General features: G+C 35.8%; 3 protein-coding genes across 4 annotated transcripts; all 3 read left to right on the top strand.

Annotated features, from left to right (window-relative positions):
- The first annotated feature begins 1530 nt into the window (after positions 1-1530).
- On the top strand, positions 1531-6409 carry LOC109860098 (vitamin K-dependent gamma-carboxylase). Its single transcript, XM_020438964.1, has 11 exons — positions 1531-1961; positions 2717-2975; positions 3288-3609; positions 3702-3884; positions 3986-4149; positions 4309-4518; positions 4599-4876; positions 4976-5176; positions 5291-5529; positions 5730-6047; positions 6202-6409. Exons 2-11 carry the CDS (start codon positions 2732-2734, stop codon positions 6320-6322), a joined length of 2280 nt encoding a protein of 759 aa, XP_020294553.1. The 5' UTR covers positions 1531-1961; positions 2717-2731; the 3' UTR covers positions 6323-6409.
- Positions 6410-8398: 1989 nt separating this feature from the next.
- On the top strand, positions 8399-12152 carry LOC109860089 (pre-rRNA-processing protein TSR1 homolog). The gene is made up of 12 exons (XM_020438952.1): positions 8399-8644; positions 8781-9045; positions 9127-9370; positions 9443-9640; positions 9762-9962; positions 10057-10225; positions 10344-10550; positions 10636-10886; positions 10966-11229; positions 11325-11435; positions 11562-11769; positions 11864-12152. The coding sequence occupies exons 1-12, from the start codon at positions 8536-8538 to the stop codon at positions 12016-12018; spliced, it is 2382 nt and encodes a 793-aa protein (XP_020294541.1). The 5' UTR covers positions 8399-8535; the 3' UTR covers positions 12019-12152.
- A 456-nt stretch (positions 12153-12608) lies between these two features.
- Positions 12609-14988, top strand: LOC109860091 (myosin-2 essential light chain). Of its 2 annotated transcripts, XM_020438958.1 has the most exons (4): positions 12609-12939; positions 13031-13058; positions 13746-14051; positions 14136-14988. In XM_020438958.1, exons 1-4 carry the CDS (start codon positions 12937-12939, stop codon positions 14240-14242), a joined length of 444 nt encoding a protein of 147 aa, XP_020294547.1. In that variant the 5' UTR covers positions 12609-12936; the 3' UTR covers positions 14243-14988. The 2 variants fall into 2 exon arrangements, with proteins under 2 accessions (XP_020294547.1, XP_020294546.1); XM_020438957.1 differs by lacking the exons at positions 12609-12939; positions 13031-13058 and adding an exon at positions 13068-13480.
- The last annotated feature ends 1843 nt before the right edge of the window (positions 14989-16831 follow it).

Raw genomic sequence — 16831 nt, 5'->3', positions numbered from 1 at the left:
AAAGATGATACTCGGTAATCCGAGAAATAGGCAACCTTGCGAAAACAATGCATGACCGCAATTAATAGAGCCTGCGTAATCGGATGCACGCGCGCGCGCGCGTGCTCGACCCGTGCTTTCTATGCAAATTCGATCGGACACGGTTTTAGAGATTCGCTTTGGCCCTCTTCTCGTGCGTCAACAATACAAACGACTCTACCGACAATGGGAAATAATAAACCGTGATAAATAGCTGAGCAAATACTCCGCTTTCCTCGTCTCATTCTCTCCTCCGCTTGTTCTTCGCGTCGATTTCCAGGTGCGGCTGAGTTTGAATTCCAAAACAAATATGTTCGGCAAATACAAAGTGATCTATGCGTCGAAGAATAAACAAATATCGATATTAATTTTTCTGCTTAACGATGAGACCTGAGCTCGATTTGATAAAAGAAAAGCGGAATGTTTGAACGATTGTTGCACGATGCGCGAGTGTTAATTTCAAACAATTATTCGTGTTGAAAAACATAAATTTTTGATTGTACATTTTGGTAGCCGTATTTTAGCTCATTCAAATCGGACCAGGTGACTAGAGACCGAGAGACGAAATCCGTCACGAGACAGCAATTTCGAAGAGGCAGAAACTTGAAGAGGCAGCACTAATCAAAAGTGGTCCGCGGAGACAGATTGAGGGGCGCGCTGAAATAAATCAGTCTTTTGTTTTATAGCCCTAAAACGGCCGTTGAGAATATGTATGCAACGCGCGCGAAGAAGTGACGTCCATTCATTAAAACGCCCCAGCTGCGAGATCGAAAAGACTCCCGGTGTCGATTCAACGACGCCGGGCACAGCGCGATTAAATAATCTCGGCTATTGTGACAGGCATTATTTACTACGTACACTTATTTATTTCACTCGTATGCGCGCGAGCAAATTTCATCGTAACGTAACGTGTTTGTAAATGTTCATATTTTGGACTCGGAGAACACAGAGATATTGTAAAACACGCACACACATAATTATCCACATAATTAACCCACACACATATAGTATTTTCTAGAAAAAAAAACTCCAACTGTTAGTTCACTTAAAATAAAATTTGTCATGTTTTCACAAATAAAAATGAAACACGCGCTTTGTTCATTAGCTCGTTGCTAAAAAAAATCTATTCTCGTTGCGTATTCTGATATGAAGAGCAAAATTAACGAGAGGAGAGATAACGCGTGTTGTATCTAAAACGAGAGCGGTGTGACGTATGAGAGATGTCTTCTTAGCGAGAAAGATCTCTGCACTCTGACACACAGCCCATAGATACGTGTCCGCGCGAGATTGTCTTCAATGCTTTTCGCCGAAATTGTTACTCATGAATGTTGCAAACATTTCGCAAGTTGCAATGGTGCGCGAAAACCAGTGACAAGAAAGATAAACGTAGAGTCAACGATTATATATAAAGTCGGAGTAATTTAGTCAAGTATTTATAAATGTGATATATAATGTAATATTTGTTTTATAAATTTTTCCATATTTAATAAGCAAAAAAAAATTACAAGTTTAATAAAAAATTGCGTCTCGTACACTTTTATTCTATTCTCTTTCAAAATCTATTTTAAAATGTATTAATAAAAACTTTGGGAATTTCTGATACTGTTTACTTGGGAATCCCGTTCAGTTCTCGATGAAAAATCGATATCTTCGACAAAAATCCCGGTGCACGTAGAACGAAGAAGTGTTGCTAAGTATAATTATTGCGCGGGCGCGGGTCAATAATCCGTGCCACGTTGCCTGGCGACGGTATTCCTACTCTGAACCTCCGGAACAACCGGCGCGAAGTGCTTCTCTTCCTTCTTCAGAGCTGCTCCAGACTCCAGAAGCTGACGAGCTTCTTCCGCGCTGACACAGAAACGGAGACGAAGATCTTGTACTCCAATCTCAGCGACTGATTCCTTCCATTGTGTCATTTATGCGTAAAGAAGCGAACCAACCAGGTACGAGACTAGCAATTCCAATCTTCTTTTTATATTTATTGAGATTTGTACGTTTGAAATAGGGTCTAATTTGTTTGCGGAGGAAACACGTCACGAATGCGTGAAATATCCCACATGCGCGGGAAATAATTCAAAATCACATTGTTAATATTACGATGATCTTTACACCTTGCATGTGGTTTGAGAGCATAATTGCATTGCGGCTTTTGACATGTATTTTTTACTTGTTAATTTGTCAACTTAATTTTGATAAAAAAAAACTTCAAAAATATCACAATACAGTTAACATAAATTTTAGTGTCTACAATATAATTACAATAAAATCAAATTTTTTAATTCTTGATAAATTTTTTAACGTTTTTTTTCTCACATTTCTTTTCTTCATTAATCTTTATTTTAATATTCGTTACTTATAATTGCGCACTGGCATTTTTCCTATAACGACAAGCTGTATCTTTTCTTCTGTGTATACAGCGACCTTTAGATATTTATATCGTTCTCAATTAAAGAGTGTGTCACACGATAAATAAAACTAACATTTTGTACATTTTTCTTATATATAAATATATATGATGACAGCAGTCGCACAGCTTATGTAGTCACTATTACAATCTTCCTCTGCTACAAATTAACAGAAATAAGTACCTGGAAAAGTTATCGCTTTGGTGTACCGCGCTCTCTATTAAGTCATATGTGTGCACGCTATCTAAATTGCGTCTCTTAAATTAAGAAATTCCAACATTTTCTGTTTGCAGAAATTGTGGTGCAGTATGAAGGAAAAAGACGAATTGACCGAAAGCGCGTGTGCGTCACTGAACGATGGATCATCACTTGTGAAAACTTCTGAGAAAGTTTCTGAATATCGGTGGATGTCATTCAGACGATCGTTCAGCAATACCTTCGAGAAACTGTCCGGTGTGAAAACGAGCGACGTGTCAAGTTTTGAGAAATTCACTCAATTTCTTTATCGTCCGACTGATCCAGCCAGTCTGGGAATCGCTCGAGCTCTATTTGGTAATGACAGAAGAACTAGACACAATTTAAGACCTATTAAAGCAGTGATGAGAATTAATAGCTCGAGCCAATAAAAGCACAACTGTGATTTTATGTTGCCCGTAGAAAAAGTTTACATATTGTTTATCACACAGGGTTTATTTGAATATCTGTGTAACATCACAAACTTTTTTTTATTGTCATTACAAATGAGGCCGTTTTAAATAATGTGTAAAAATGACTATTTTTATATAATTTTAGTCATAAATAAATACTTTAGTGAAAAAATTTTTTATCTAACTGAAAGTTCGTTAACGTTGTTTTTTTCTTCAGGACTATGCATGGTGATAGACATTGTGGAGGAAAGAGGATTCGCAGATATTGACTTAAAGTGGGGAGATCCATGGGACTGCCATTTTCCATTGATTCACGGAATGAAACCGCCGTCTCTATCGTGGATGATAATAATATACACGGTGATGTGGATAGGCGCTTTTGGAATCGCGCTCGGTTTTCACTTCAAACTCGCATGCGCCTGTTTTGTATTGCCTTACTGGTACATCTTTCTTTTGGACAAGAGCTACTGGAACAATCATACTTATCTTTATGGTATAGTAGCTACTTTGTTCTGGGGAACGGGTGCTAATAAATATTAGTAAGTCGAAAATCTGCTGTTTGTTGTGTAATCGCGACCTAATTACAATGGAAACTAATTACAATTGTAAAAATTAACACACTGTTTTGCAGCGGTCTGGATGTGAGTAATACAAAAGAAAACAGTAATTTCGTTCCATACTGGAATTACTTTATTCTTAAGTTTCAATTTTTCGTGCTTTATTTCTTGGCCGGTTTGAAAAAATCCGGAAGAGAATGGCTCGAAGGCTACTCCATGATGAACCTGTCCAGACACTGGGTTTTCCATCCATTTAAGTAAGCAGTTTATTTTCATTATTCGACACGAAGAATAAAAAATTAAAAATTATCAAAATCAATAATAGAGCAATTTATTGAAAATAAATAATTTCTTTTAGCATATTTTTAAAACCTGAACAAACGGACTTATTAATCGTCCACTGGTTCGCCTTTATCTTCGACTTGTCCGTTGGGTTTTGGATGCTGTTCGAAAAAACACGAATACCGGCCATGATATTCTGCACCGCATTTCACTTTATGAACTCTAGGCTATTTAGAATAGGTAAGTTGATTCGAACACACTAAACAGAATACTTTTGAAATGTGATGATATGAGAGTAATTGAGAATATTGTTTCCTCTATAGGGAAAACCTATAAGATTTCAATTGTTTATGCAAAAATATGTAAAAGAAAAACTTGTGAGAGAAAAATTTTTTTCAGGAATGTTTCCGTACGTGTGTATGGCGACAATGCCGCTCTTTTGTCGAGTGGATTGGCCACGTAGATTAGAACTTTACTTTATTGACTGGAAACAAAAAATGTTTTCAACTAGTGAGAATACAAATGACATAAAAGAGAGTGAGACTGATAGTCAAATAGAAGATTCTTTAAACTACAACTCAAAGAAACACGACGAAACGACACACGAAGGTACAAATACTTAATATTTTTTTGTACTATGCGTATTATTTTAATATACATTCTGATATGTTAACGTAATACTCTTTTAGAGAAAGAAATTTTAGAGACAGAAAGCGAGAAAAATAGTAAAAATAATGTCGTTAAAACAGAATCTGAAGATGCAAGCGAACAAGATAACAATACACAATTATTTCAAAAGTTAACTGAATCCGTCGAAAAAGAAACGACAAGTGTTTGCGAAGAAGCCCGAGAAAATCAGCAATCGAAGTCATCGAAAGTTACAAAAAAACAGAAGTTCGTTGTGTCTCTGTTGCTGTGTCATGTTGCGATGCAGTTTTTTCTACCGTATTCGCATTTTATATCAAAGGTTTCAAGTTTGTCAAAGTTACATTGTCCACTACTGGCTCTTAAGTATTATTTCTAAAAATAATATGTTTAAACGTTTTCTCTTTATATGTCATTTCAGGGCTACAACAATTGGGTGCCCGGTATGTACGGTTATTCCTGGGACATGATGATCCACGCCTGGGACACGATACTCGTAGTAATTAAAGTGCACGATAACGCAAACAATGAAATTCAATATTTGGATCCCGAAGCATGGGTGCAAGGAGACCGATGGGTGAAACACGGGGACATGGCGATACAATACGCGCAATGCTTAAAGGTTTTTTAAAAATGCACGCTGTTTGACATTTTTGCCTGTAATTATTGAATATACCATCTATCACTTGTCTTATCATAATAATATATATCATTTTTGCGTGTGTTTAAATTTTAGGATAATCTGATGCGTCGAAAAGCGGAAGTGACGAACACCAATCAATGGTTTGAGGATAAGGAAAAGTGGATGAAACTGTCCACGAATTTAAGCATCTACATGGATGTGTGGTGTTCGCTGAACAGTAGATTTCAGCAGAGAGTGTACAATCCAAATGTCGATATGTTGACAGTCGATTGGCATCCTTTGAAGCCTATTACGTTTCTGATGCCATTACTCACACAATACAATTCGTATCGGTATGTCTATATTGATGACTGAACTAATTTTGATTGTTTACAAATACTCGAGGAAAAAAGTCTTTTATATATAAACAATTATTGTGTCTGGTTACGTTATTGTATATATTAAATATAATCATATATAACCATCTTAATCTCTTACATATATGTAACTAGATGTAGAATTTGCTCGCATATAAAAAAACTTTTTTTCTCAGATATGAGATGGACAAAATTCAACAACACGTTTACACATGGTCGAATTATACGGACGTGTTATTCGTAGCTGATTTTCCGGGAATGTATCTGGAAAATTACATATCCAACGACTTCACGAATGTTTCATTGACCGTGCTAGAGGGCGAGGTAACTTACAAAGAGGAAAAATCGCCGAATGATACGATTACTATTTCGAAGGGAAGATCACTTCCAGTGAAAACAGGAATGTTTCATCTAGTGAACACCACGAGTTCCCATCCAGCATGTTACATGTATACTTATACTAATCAAACGAAGCAGCAATTAGATAGAGAAAGGTATTGCGATATAATCTGAGTGTGCCTTTTGTATGATATTGCACAATGTAAATATAATATTTTGTAAACTTGATTCGTTTTTTCGTTTTTAAAACAATTACAATTTTTAAAAATTGTAATTTTTAAAAACACTTTTACCTTATATTTTTTCCAGAAAGAACTCTGCTCTACCAGGAGACACGCTGCCGCTTCTAAGAGAAATTGATAATAAAATAACTGCATGGACAAGAGTGTTCGCTCATATGGCAAATGTTTTTTTTCAACTTGGTGTATGACGTTCCTATGACACGACGAGTGCGCGACTACACGTTAACACTGTTACATATTCTACATATATGTTTAGATGATTTTGTAGTGGAACATTTTATGTGTGCTTTTTTTGAACAAAAAGTAACTCGTCATTTTGAATCTCCAGTTGGATTAAAATACTTCATATAGATATATGCGTATCAAATGCGTTCTTAAAGTACGACATTTGAACAAGTGCTTTGCTTTATCACTTGGCATATGTATATATGAATACTTAATTACATTATCAAGCTGCAAATATATGGTATAGTTACATCTTACATATTATTTTTTATATAACTTTATATATGACACGATAAGTAAAACATATTTATCTTGAACATGTTTGTTTGTTTGCGACGAAAGTTCAGTAGTGATCATCGACAAAATCGCAAAAAGAAAATCGAAGATACAATCCGATTCAAGTTCGTATTTTGTGTCTCACAATTTTCTCACAATATGAAGACATATAGCTTTTTTTTTTAGTCTCGTTCTATTCACGATGAAAAAATAAAAAAAAAAAAGTATTCTTGCGTTTTTGTTGTTTTTTCTGATTTTTTCGAGATATACGACGATAAAGTTTCGAAGTGAGAAATTTACGATTAAAGAGAATCAGTCATCAAACTGCATAGAGTAAAGCCCCTTGCACAATGGAAGGAATAGCGATAGCGATAGAAATAACACAGTTTTTAACATAGAATTTCAACTCGTCGGAAATTTTATCGCTATTGCTTATTCCGATTTTCTGATCTGCATTGATACATGTGTAGTTTTGTATGTTAGATTCCGCTGTTCCTACCTTTATTTTTAAATATAAACTCTTTAAAGCCCCTTGCACAATGGAAGGAATAGCGAAAGCGATAAAAATAACAAAAGTTTTAAAGAGTTTATATTTAAAAATAAAGGTAGGAACAGCGGAATCTAACATACAAAACTACACATGTATCAATGCAGATCAGAAAATCGGAATAAGCAATAACGATAAAATTTCCGACGAGTTGGAATTCTGTGTTAAAAACTGTGTTATTTCTATCGCTATCGCTATTCCTTCCATTGTGCAAGGGGCTTTAATGCTTTTATATTCTCGTTTAGTCATGAAAAACCGAATATCATGATTAGCCACTACACTGAAATTTGAGGTTGGAGATTCGAGATCTAAAGGGCCGTTTACAATAGGAGTAGGCAGTATAGAGTAAGAAGTAAGGTAAGGTTCTTGGAGTTATTTCATTTTTGTTTATACAAGTAATTATTTCGCATTTTTTAACACACGTCTTTCATTGGCTAACAATAAGGCAGTAGACAGTGCGAAATGGAAATTGCCCATTTCGTAATTCTCTCTCTCTCTCTCTCTCTCTCTCTCTCTCCTGTTGTTTCTTCACCGAAAAATAGTTTACTCTCTACTCCTACAACCTTACTATCTTCATTGTAGACTAGCCATAAGGCTGCGTTCAGGGAGCACGCTATCAGCGCTATTGCGTCATTGGGTGCGTTCAGACAACTCAACAGTTGCACAACGGTTGAGAGATAATCACTTCTGATTGGATCATACTTTTGGAACCGCAGCAGATTTTGAAGAATAGTCCTATCATAAGTGATGATCTCTCAACCGTTGAGTTGTCTGAACGCACCCATTCTATCTGTGTTTTACATCTAATGAGCAATAAAGATAGAATGATGCAACAGCGCTGATAGCGCACTCCCCGAACGCAGCCTAAGGCCTGTTCTACAATACACTCGTAAGCCGTAAGTCATCAGAAATTGACCATTCACAGATAAATCACAGAAGAATAATCGATTGTGATTGGTCAATTTCTTACGACTTACAGCTTACGACTGTATTGTAGAACAGGCCTAAAGCCTATGTCACACTACGGATTGGGATTGAGATTGGATTGAAATGTGACCAATCAGAAGAAAGGAAACCAATCTTAATTTTACTGATCTTTTTTCTGATTGGCCAAATTGCAATTCAATCTCAATCCTAATCCGTAGTGTGACATAGGCTTAAGAGCTGAAATTTGAGATTGGAGACGAGATCTAAGATTTGAGAAACGACTATGAATTTGGACCTGAGAGAGCGGCCACGGTCATAGAGTTTCTGCGATAGCTTTTCGTGGACATGGTTCAACACGTTGAACACGTGTTTGTATTTTCGAGTTTATCATTCTTTTGAAAAGTTACTCGCGCGTGTGTTGGTATAATGAATAAAAAACAAGAAGTGCACCGTCCAGGTGCTTTAAAACAATTCAACAAAAGACATAAAACCGGAAGACATCGCAGCAAAGGCGCTATTAATAATGAGTTAAAAGGTAAAGCTTTAAGATTTCTGCGTAAAATTAAATACTGTGTGTGACAGTTCGTCTATAGAACTTTTATTGCTTTTTTCTATTTTTGTCATTTTTTGTCATTTTTTTTTCTAAATCTTATACATCTATTTTTGTGCAGGTAAACAAAATGTCAAAGTTTTATCAAAACGTAACAAGAAACAACTGCAGAAGGAAGCACGTAGAAATCAATTGATACAGATCAGGAAAAATAAACGTTCAGAAGTATTAGACCAGAAAAGACATCTTGGTGGTACAGCACCTTTTCTTATCTGTATTATACCTTTGCAAGAAGACATAGATATACAGAATATTGTGTCTCTTGTAACTAGTATGAATGAAGCTGCTGAGATTGTTACCAGTTTAACTGGAGTTGTACATATAAAGTATGTTGTGAAATGATAAGCTATAAAAACAGATATATTAAAAGTTAATAATTTTTATTTAATAATCTTTTAATTATTTAGTGTGACAAAGCTGAATCAAAAGTTTTCCATTGTTGTACCACCAATAGGAAATACTTTTGCAACATTAGATGCAGCCAAAGTTGCTAGCACAATACTATTTATAACTTCTGTCACAAGTCAGACAAATTCTGTGGAAAAAGAAATTGTGGATGATTGGGGCAAGGAAATAATCACAACTTGCCTTGCTCAAGGTTTACCTAGTACTATAGTGGCGGTGCATAATATTCAAAAACTTCATATTAAAGTAAGTAGATGAATTCATCGAGAACACAAAATTAATTGATTATTTAATTATTATTCAATTTGTTACATACAGAAACGTCAAGAGTATAAACAGTCTGTACAACATGCACTTTTGAAATGGCTTCCCGAAGAAAAAGTATTTGAATTAGACACTGTAAATGATTGCTTGAATGTGTTACGTCGTGCTGGCACACAGAAACAAAAACCTATATTTTACAGAGACATAAGGCCACATCTTTTGGCTGATGATATTGCCTTTGAAAGTAATGAAGTATGTGTTTTTAGAATGATTGTACATATATTACATAGAATACGTATATAGAGAAAAAAAAGTGTATGCCAGAACTCTTGCAAGCCTTTAACTTAATAAGCATATATAATTATTCACTTAGGATACCTCAGATTTTGGAACTTTTATTGTTACTGGATATTTGCGAGGTACAACACCGTTATCTGTTAATGGTTTGGTTCATGTACCAGGTATCGGAAACTTTCAAATGTCAAAAATTGAGATATGCCCATCTGGATTAAATGACAAAGTACAGTGGATTAACTGTAATACGGAAGTATTACTGGCAAATCCTGAAAAACAGGTTTGTATATGTCTTCAGTAATTAAATGTTTCAATATGTATATTAAATTTGTGTGTTATTCGAGCAAAAAAAACCATTGAAACAATTTTTATAGGAATCGCTCGAGAGCGAATGTATCCCCGATCCAATGGATGCTGAACAAACATGGCCGACAAAAGAAGAATTGGCTGAAGCAGAGGCTAACGCAAAAAAAAAAATTGTAAAAGTCGTTCCGAAAGGAACATCTGAATATCAAGCTGCGTGGATACCAGATGAAGAAGGAGGTATATTATTATATCTTTTCTCTTCTGATGTTTATTTATTTCTTTTTTTTTTTTTTTGTGTAAATTAGAAGAATATTTAATTGACTTTATTTGACTTTATATCTTTGTTTTACTATAGAAAGTTTAAGTGCGTGTTCGGACAATGAATTTGATGACAATCATATGAATGTGGATACGGAGACAAAATCTGAAGTGGATAGCGATAAAGATATGGAAGATGACGAAGAATATGAAACTATTACGGTATCAGAAGCACCGGATCAAGAACGCTACGACCAAAATATCAATACGCTCGAAGAAACACAAGCGATGGAAAAGTTCAGAGGTTGACAAGACTATTTTTTAACATTTATGTTTCTTTACTACGTTATTTTTATTTTGTGATATAAATTTTTGTTTATCTCGCGTAGAAGCAAAAATGGATAAGCAATTTCCGGATGAGGTGGACACACCTCAGGATACACTTGCTAAGATAAGATTCCAAAAATATCGAGGTCTCGAATCGTTTCGCACTAGTCCGTGGGATCCGAAGGAAAATCTTCCTATTGATTACGCTCGAATAATTGAGTTCGCGGATTACGATCGTAGGCGAAAACGTATTTACAAGGAATGCAATGAGCGTATCACTAAGAAGAATGAAGATGTTGATGAAGAAGTTATGGTACGTGTGTTAAACTTTTTCTGCTTTTGATTATCAATCTTACACAATTATTTATTTGTGTTTTTTTTTTTTTTTTCAGCCAGGAGAGTATGTAAAACTTCATATTGCTCAGTTTAGCAGGCATGCGTTTAAAACGCTAGCTACTGTAGAAAATTATCCGCTGATAGTAGTTGGTTTACTTCCGTATGAACAGAAAATGTCTCTTCTAAATGTCGTGCTGAAACATTCGAACAACTACACGCAGCCAATTAAATCGAAAGAAAGATTGGTATTTCAATGCGGATTTAGACGATTCACGTCATGTCCGATATTTAGTCAACATACAAATGGCATAAAGCACAAAGTACGTAGATGAAAATTGTTCTATTTTATTTAAGTAGAAAGACATTCATAGGTTCGCACATGTTTTATCATAAATAATGAATTTGTCTGTTGTAGTATGAGAGATACTTTCATCCTAACAGCACTGTCGTCGCTAGTATGTACGCGCCAGTTACTTTTTCACCGTGCCCAGTTCTTTGTTACATAGAAAGTAAAACTGGCAAGCTGGTACGTATTACAGATGATATTTGTTTGTTATAGTATATAACATATTTGTTAGTAGTATATAACAAAGTTGTTCCGCATTAAAGAGAAGAATGTCAATTTTATTTATTAACGATAAAATTTCTTTAGGAACTAGTTGCGACGGGAAACGTGTTGTCTTGTAATCCTAATAGAATTGTCTTAAAAAGAGTCGTTTTAAGTGGTCATCCCTACAAGGTGAACAAGAGATCTGTGGTTATGCGCTTCATGTTTTTCAATCGTGAGGATATTGCGTGGTTTAAACCTGTCCAGTTAAGAACAAAATATGGACGTAAGGGTCATATAAAAGAGCCTCTTGGTAAGTGATCATTTAGTTCTAAACGAAACTGAATTTTGAAAAATTTATCACGGCTGTTATTTTGAGCGTTTGTTATCTTTGCGATTTTTGATAGGTACGCACGGACACGCGAAATGCATTTTCAACGGTCAGCTTAAATCACAAGATACAATTTTAATGAATCTGTATAAGCGCGTATTTCCGAAGTGGACTTACGAAATATATGATTTATTGAAATTTCGTCAATCCGAAGACATGATTGTAGAATAATCTTTATAACAATAAAGAGATTACTTGATAAAGTATGTTATATTTTAAATGTATTTCTAGTTTATATTAAAAAACATGTTGTACGGACATTAACACAGTTTATTAAATATTCTCTCTAAATACAACTCACTTGACTTCATCGTGTTAAAATTGAAACCTTGTTTTGTACGGAAGATCGAAAATGTGGTCAAAAATAGTAGAGATCTATTTTTGTTTTCCGCATTGGGACTGCATTAGAATTGTGACTGGTTCATGAAGAAAAGACGCGTCCTCAATTCTCCACATCTCTAACGCTCCAGAGAAAAGAACAGATCTTAAGACCATATCAGACCTAATCGGAATACGAATCGGAATTGAAGAAATGGGAGTTTAACCAATCGGAACGAAGTTTGCTAAACATGGAACATGCTATCTTTATTCTGGATTGGCTTTGCATTCTTTACTACGCATGTCTCCGGTCTCGACATAAGAGAGAACCAATCAAAAGTAGTCGCCTAACTGAACCGTTTCTGTAACATCGAGGGTTTCTTTTCACGCAATTCCCACGTAAAGCGAAATCTAGCGAAAAACGAATGAAACCTACAAGACGTTTTACTCGGCGGAATGATGTCAGAGATTCTATAAACGTTCGCTCGGTTGCGCGACGTTTGCGCAGGACACGCACTTACAGGGCGAGATCCGCGAAGATCCGACCTAAAAAGAAAAGACTTGGCTAAGAGTTTGCGATAAGTCACTGACTCACTTCCGCTCCGCTCTCTTCTACGTCGCTCGCTACGCAACAAAACACATTCCGTTTGGGGAACCGCCTGCGTACACTGCTATATACACATAAAAATCCGCGTGTGTGACGTATATATCATCTGTCAACTTTCTTTTCAAGTTGCTGTTCCTTGACAAGCAACAGAACAGCATCCAACAATGGTGAGTAAAACCACGAGAAAATTGTCGAGCAACACGACAGCTGTCGTAACGAGCATGCGTCTAAACGAGTCATTGCGTGTGTAATTCGCAGGCGTCCTACTCCGAGGATCAGCTGGCCGGTAAGTGAAGGCGATAACTGCAACGAGATCGAGAGACGAGTGAGCGAGAGGGACCCCCGATAGTGGGTCCACGCCGCGCTCTTCTCTCCGGGGTTTTAATTCAGGTCAAGAGTATCTTCGCCTTTTTAGACACAGTCCCGGTACACACGCGCGTGTCCCTATCAACGATTGCCTTTTATGGCACGGTATTTAAAAATATACAGTCACTCGTCGTCGGGTGACTTAATCGCGCTCCTACCTACGTCAAATAAGTCTCTTGCCGATTTATTCGCATTTCACTCCCAACTAGAAATTGATCGTTCAGAGAACATTTTATATTACGTGCAGTGACTAGTGACAAAGTTTTATATTACCGCAAAAGTGCACAATGTATGTCTACAGTTATCAGGAATTGGCTAATAGAATGATGTCATCTATGGAGGGTAAAGATCGGAATTAGAATATTAGCCGTTTTATTGTGTCCGGTGTAACTAAATTAGGTGATTTAATTATAGCACAGGCTAAAACAGATCTAGAAGTAACAGAAAGTTTTTCCTACTTAATTATATATTCACGTATATAAATTTCTTTAATAACAATTCGTATCTTACTTAGTTTTGTTTTCAACTTTGTGTTTGTATAGAAAAATAAATAAAATATGTGTGAGCACCATGTACAACAAAATAAACGACAGATTTACTGCTGTAGAATTTCAGGAAGCATTTCAGTTGTTCGACAGTCGTGGGGATGGAAAAATTCACGTATCCCAGATTGGTGACGCGTTGCGCGCTCTTGGTCAAAATCCAACCGAATCGGATGTAAAAAAATTTACTCACCAACATAAGCCAGACGAGCGAATTAGTTTTGAAGTGTTCCTACCAATCTATCAAGCAATCAGCAAGTCCCGCACATCTGACACGGCAGATGACTTTATTGAGGGTCTGCGTCATTTTGACAAAGATGGAAATGGTTTCATATCTTCCGCGGAGTTGCGACATCTTCTAACAACACTTGGTGTGTATTTACAGTGTCTTTCTTGAAAAAAAAAAAAAATGCATATATGTGTTTCTTTGGTTAATTACATGTATCTCATTCCAGGTGAGAAGCTCAGCGATGAAGAAGTGGAGACATTACTGGCGGGTCATGAAGATTCACAGGGTAATATCAACTATGAAGATTTTGTCCGCCAAGTGATGTGCGGTTAAGTAGTTATTTAAACGCATAAAAAAAAAATATATTATCATTTATATATAGTTTACGCCACTGTCTGTCAAGTTTGTTAAAGCATTTAACTATCTCTTTTGAAATATCATATCATAGTATGTGTACAATACAATCTCTAAACGATTTATCTCAAAGAGATTCTAAGGCAAACATTATTTTGTTATGGTTTGTGTGTAAAAGAAGATTTTAATCTCATAAAAAAAAAGTGTCTAAATTAATTAAACGTATATACATAAATGTGTGGTAGGGGGTTGAAGAAACAATCTAGCGCATTGTGCCTTGACGTATACTCCGATTTACAAGCATTTAGTGATATCGATAGTAATCACACCTGTTGTGCGATCCTGTAGCGAGATATCTGAATTCCCCGTATGGACATTCCAAATTTTTATAAAGTTAGATTTAAAAGAACAGAAGATTTATGCTCGAGCTTTAAAATCGAGGACCCGCCACTTTGATTTATATGCCGACACGCTTAATGGCCTTGTACTTCTCTTCCTTTATCGAGATTAAACATATATATACATGTATAATATATATCTTCTGCGTGAGAGATTTTTGGAATATGTTCGAGAATCTTCCACTTTCACACTGTCACTTGGTCTGGAAAACCTGCTACAAGAATACATCTGTTCATTTTATTTATTTAAGCATAAGCGTATTATATCTTTGAAATGCGCAAGAAAGGATGTACATTGCAATAAAATAAAAAAAAATTAAGTTTTAATACGGAGAATTTTGTTGTGTCTCTTGTAAGTAGAACATGTGGGTTTTTTTTGACAATTATCGAATTTAAACTCGTGAACTTTTTAAAGCTTTGAAAATGCGTTCAGAGATTTTCTACGAGATGTGTGATAAAATAAAATGTCAATTTTTTCAGATGCAAGTTTGACGGATAATTTAAAAAAAAAAAAAAAAATGTTTGAAATCTACGCATTGCGCTTGATGATTTTTAGTGGTCGTTCGAAAGTCCGGAGCGCATGTGCGCACAAAGTGGGAGTTCATCGTGCGTTTGATTCGCGGGCGACCTGGTTCTCGACGTCACGTGGCACACGGTGTATGCGCCGTGGGTACGTACGGAACTTGTCGAACGCGGCTTCCAGCTTCCAGCAGTATTACTTCAAACGTTGTAGTGGTCGTTTCTGATTTTCCGCCCTTTTGATACAGGCGAAAGTCGCCACAATCACTTCCCATCGTTGTCGATCGCTGTTCCAGCGAACATTTCGTGGTGGAGCTGTAAATTTAAAGCCGCCAAAATTTTACGAAGAAAGAAGTATGAATATTAACTCCAGTCTATCGTTAAGTAATAGTGAAAGTAGTAAAAAGCCGATAATGCCGAGTTTAATTTCCAGTAATTGGTGAGTAAGCGCGAGTTACAACACGTAACTTGTATGCGCCATTTTTGTTCTCGCCTGCACCGTAAATCGCCATCTTGCCTATCGCGTCCTGTGTAATCCGTATTATTATTATTTTTTTTTTTTTATTTTTTTTTTTGCATTTCTTGTATCTCTCCCAACCAATTCTTGTTATCTCTGTATAGTTACGCACATCCTGTCCAAGTCGACTATCATGTTTTACATCTCGTATTTAACGAATGTAATACGACACAGCTCAAGTTGGACACACACACATCACAGTTCGTTATCGTCGGGAAGGGACACAGTTAAATGGGGCAACACGAGATTTTGTCATTAGATCCCGTCGCTGTTTGTCGTGATAATCGCGACGTACGATTAAGATTCTTCGAGAAACGATACGCGAAATGATACGTAAATACACGATCGGAGTCAATCTCCAACACAGCCACGTGACAGACTTTGCCAAAAATTTTGTTCTGCATTTACAGTACACTAACGTTGCTTTATCAGCTGTTCCGTTAGATAGTTGTGCCGATAGTACCGTAAGATTCCAACGCACAATGACCGCCTTTACTTACTATTTCTATAGATAGATGTTTTTAGTATCTCTCGTCGGAATATTTGTGTGTGTGTGTGTGTGTATTTCCAATTATATAATTAAAAAGACGTTAATTTGTAGTAATCAAATATGCGATGTAATTAGTAGTTTATGATAATTGCTGAAATATCTAATGTGTAAATAATATGATAAATTAATTTTATATTTAGTATTTGTAATGAAAACGAGAATTTACTGTTTAAATTGTCCGCGAAATCTTGCTTTGTTCGGAACAGAATTGGTTATCTCTGATATCTGACAAAATGCAAGTCACTCACACAATTGAGAGATATGTTTACACTGCAAAAATATGCAATAAAACACCTTACCGTGCACTATGTTATCAGCTATCTTATCAGACTGTTTACAGAGCAAAAAATTGATTTTTAGTATAAAGTATTTAATTATTTATATTTATGTATCATATTTATATGTGATTTTTATTTTTTGTTGGTACTGATGGGGTTTTTAACTCGCGCTTATTTTATAAAACTAAATTTTGTTCTTTTTATGTCACCGTGTTATGTATACATTGGCTACGTATGTATGTGTTTTCACTAATATGAGCTACATTATGTATATACACTGTCATAATAATTGGCAATAACCGACTG

This window comes from Pseudomyrmex gracilis, unplaced genomic scaffold, assembly GCF_002006095.1.
Source record: "Pseudomyrmex gracilis isolate BER0280 unplaced genomic scaffold, ASM200609v1 scaffold_327, whole genome shotgun sequence".
Lineage (NCBI taxonomy): Eukaryota > Metazoa > Arthropoda > Insecta > Hymenoptera > Formicidae > Pseudomyrmex > Pseudomyrmex gracilis.
The sequence above is the reverse complement of the archived record's forward strand: the minus strand, read 5'-3'. Positions and strand labels throughout refer to the sequence as shown.

Coding starts and splice junctions, on each gene's coding strand:
- LOC109860089 (XM_020438952.1), top strand. CDS start 8,536: ATGAATAAAAAACAAGAAGTGCACCGTCCAGGTGCTTTAAAACAATTC. Junction 9,371..9,442: donor TTCAAAAACTTCATATTAAA/GTAAGTAGATGA, acceptor TGTTACATACAG/AAACGTCAAGAGTATAAACA. Junction 9,641..9,761: donor TTGCCTTTGAAAGTAATGAA/GTATGTGTTTTT, acceptor TTATTCACTTAG/GATACCTCAGATTTTGGAAC.
- LOC109860091 (XM_020438957.1), top strand. CDS start 13,426: ATGTATGTCTACAGTTATCAGGAATTGGCTAATAGAATGATGTCATCT. Junction 13,481..13,745: donor AATGATGTCATCTATGGAGG/GTAAAGATCGGA, acceptor TTACTGCTGTAG/AATTTCAGGAAGCATTTCAG. Junction 14,052..14,135: donor ACATCTTCTAACAACACTTG/GTGTGTATTTAC, acceptor ATCTCATTCCAG/GTGAGAAGCTCAGCGATGAA.
- LOC109860098 (XM_020438964.1), top strand. CDS start 2,732: ATGAAGGAAAAAGACGAATTGACCGAAAGCGCGTGTGCGTCACTGAAC. Junction 2,976..3,287: donor AATCGCTCGAGCTCTATTTG/GTAATGACAGAA, acceptor TTTTTTCTTCAG/GACTATGCATGGTGATAGAC. Junction 4,519..4,598: donor CGACGAAACGACACACGAAG/GTACAAATACTT, acceptor ATACTCTTTTAG/AGAAAGAAATTTTAGAGACA.